Source organism: Myotis brandtii, unplaced genomic scaffold (genome assembly GCF_000412655.1).
Source record: "Myotis brandtii unplaced genomic scaffold, ASM41265v1 scaffold204, whole genome shotgun sequence".
NCBI lineage: Eukaryota > Metazoa > Chordata > Mammalia > Chiroptera > Vespertilionidae > Myotis > Myotis brandtii.
Genome location: NW_005357599.1, coordinates 10,747 through 13,859, shown reverse-complemented (window position 1 = coordinate 13,859; position 3,113 = coordinate 10,747). Strand labels below are relative to the sequence as shown.

At 41.3% G+C, this 3,113-nt stretch overlaps 1 protein-coding gene across 1 annotated transcript; it reads right to left on the bottom strand.

Moving 5' to 3' along the window:
* Positions 1-2,649: 2,649 nt before the first annotated feature.
* On the bottom strand, positions 2,650-3,107 carry LOC102243441 (eukaryotic translation initiation factor 4E-binding protein 2). The gene has a single exon (XM_005865302.2). It carries the CDS (start codon positions 3,094-3,096, stop codon positions 2,734-2,736), a length of 363 nt encoding a protein of 120 aa, XP_005865364.1. The 5' UTR covers positions 3,097-3,107; the 3' UTR covers positions 2,650-2,733.
* Between the last annotated feature and the right edge of the window lie 6 nt (positions 3,108-3,113).

The window sequence follows — 3,113 nt, the reverse complement described above, 5'->3', positions numbered from 1 at the left end:
CCTACTACCCTGAGCGTGAGTGAGGGTGGCATCGCAACCTCCCGATCCGCCCTGCTCTGTGCATGACCAGGGGCTGCACTTAGGTGGGCCTGCCCAAGCAAGCCTCATGTTAGGTTCAAGCTGCCTGGCTGCTGCCGCCATCTTGGTTGGCAGTTAATTTGCATATCGCCCTGATTAGCCAATGGGAAGGGTACCGGAGGTGCGGCTAATTACCATGTTTCTCTATTATTAGATAGGATAGATGATTTAATTTTATCTCAATCTTCTTAAAAGTATGTGGAATGATATTTTTTTTTTGCCAGTAAGTATACTGAGTTACCAGAGAAGGGATAGAGTCAAGCCTCAAAACCCTCTCTAACTCTTACCTTCATAAAAAATTTGATTTCTGCATGCTAACTCCTGAAGGAATATACAGTTGGCTAACTTTCATTTGCAAAGGGGAAATGAAGCTGCATTAAAGTGATGTTTTTGATAAGCTTAACGTATGTAAATATATTTGATTTTTTTTGGTAGGGAGCAACTGCTTGCCTAAAGTTATTAAACACACTGTACAATGTCAAACATCAGTGAAAATCTAATCATGAACTTGCATGTCTCAGCTGGTATGGCTCCTGTGCCAAGGCTAAGAAAACCCAGGAAGACCAGGAGGTCACTATGCGTGATTGATGGGTTCAGTCAAGTCATGAAAAGCAGAAGCCAAAACTATGTAAAACTGAAAGTTGATATACAAAGACAAGACACAGACAAATAATGCAGCCAAGTAAAAATGACCAGTTAAGCTATAATGAAGGGACAGAATTATAGGCAAAAACAATGGCAAGAATTCCTCATAGTATGACAACTAAGAGTATGAATTAAGAAAAATAGAGAAAAGGTAACAAAATGCCAAAAACAAGTTGAAATTTAACCTATTATAGGAGCAGAAGTAACATGTAAACCTATTTCATAAATTATGAAGCAGCATAAACTTTTATCTATTATTAGGTATTATGTTTGTTATTTTTCCTTTTTATTGAATTTATTGGAGTGACACAGGTTAACAATATTATATAGGTTCCAGGTGCACAATTCTACAACATTTAATCAATTAAATTTCACCATATGTCCCTGTGAGGAAAGGATGATGCTGGTCTTTGTCATCATTGCAAGCCCAGTATCACATTTAGAAGCCATCACAAAAGTAGGGGTTCAGCATTATTTGTTGAATGATTAAATGAATAAGCGGAACCACCCAGGTGAATACCGTCTCATCATATTAAGGCTCTATAATGTCTTCCTCAAATGCAATATTTCCTTCTCTGTGCTCATAACAAGCTCTGTTTATGTTAGTATCATATTTATCACATTAATGGTTATATAAATTTCTATTTTCCAACATAGATTGTGAGTTCTTTAGAGCCTTGAAGTTAGAAATCATGTATTGATCACTGTTGTATCCTGGGACCTCTCACAGTGCTGGATACATCACATGAACTCAGAAGTGGAAAGATGAACTCTGTCAGCTTTAAAATTTCAATTGGCCTTGCTTCAAGAACAAACCCATTTGTACACAGGACAGAAAGCCAGGTATTATTGAGGAAAATTGCTTAATCTGCTCTAGGAATTACAGATAATGTCCTGAATCTTCTTAGTTTCATAATAATTTAAAACTTTCTTCTTCTCCTTCTACACCTTCTCCTTCTATTTCTTCTTTTCTTTCTTCTCCTCTTCCTTCTTCGCCTCTTTTTCCTCTTCTTTTTCTCCTTTTTCCTCTCCTTCCTCCTCCTCCACCTCTTCCTTCATTTATAAATATAAGCCGCATATTAAGACTTCATTGCCCTTTCAGAACAAACAAAATATATCATGGTAATTTTATATTATTTGGAAAAGGATAGACTTTAAATCCAAACTACATAGGGTTTTAACAATTAAAGTAAAGCATTAGTTTATAAAGCAGGCGATCGAATTTTAAAGCTCATTATCCGGAAATATGATGAGATGTCGAGTGTGTTTCCCTCCACATCCTGCATGGTTCAGGGTTCGGGTCTGGAAGAGGAGCTGCACACAAATGAAAGAGAAATGACACGAGATAATTTGGAAATATTGGGGGACCAGGCGGGCAAGTCCAACTCAAGGGGGACTTCCATGTGGGCACAAACAGGTAGTTGGACATTCCCTGAGGGGTCTCAGATTGGAGATGGTGAAGGCCAGACTGAGGGGCCCCTTTCCCCCCCCTACCCGAGTGCACGGTGCACCGGGCTACTTGTCAACAATAATCAACAAGGATTTACATGAGTATCTAAGGAATTAAGTGAATTAAGGTGGGGATGATGCTTCAGCTACCATTATCTAGATTAACTGGGTGGTATCTAGATTAACTGGGTGGTGCACAGCTCCGACCTTTGCTAGGGCTTCGAAGGTCACTAGCTTTGGGTCTCTACTCTTCTCTGCTAGTGAAGATGATAGGTGGTCTCTGACATCTCCCCCTTCTTTTTCCCTTAAAAATTCTTCTATCTGTAGACCATAAATATAAGAACAAGTCCCAATTTCAATGTCCAACAGTTCTTTTTTTTTTTTTTTTTCAGATGAAGCTCATCTTCGCATCATTTGGCACCCAGAGGAAGAGGAGGGTGCACTGCAATGGGGACTGCTGATACTGCCTCTTCTGTGTTTTCATTGTTGATCCTATTGGCCGAATCAGGTACACACACAGGTATCAGCGTTGCTGCTATTCTTCTGATCCTTGCAGGACAGTTAGATGTCCATCTCAAACTGAGCATCATCCCCAACTGCATGCTTTCTGTCATGATTGTTCAGGTTGTTCAAATTGTTTACTTCTACTTTGGAGTCTTCGATTAAGGTGCCAGGGCTGGTGACTCCTGGGATATTGGGCAGATGGCAGGGTGGGGTCTGAGCCATGGGAGAATTTCGACGATCCAGCAGAAACTTTCGATCATAAATGATTCGGGTTCCTCCCGGTGTGGTGGAGAAGAGCGTCCCCCCGGGCGTGGTGCAATAGTCATGAGGTAGCTGCGCAGCGTCGCTGATGGGCAAGGTGCGGGTGGGGATGGCAGGGCTCTGGCTGGGCTGGTGGCCGCTGCCAGCAGACGAGGACATGGCTCTGGGCGCGGGAT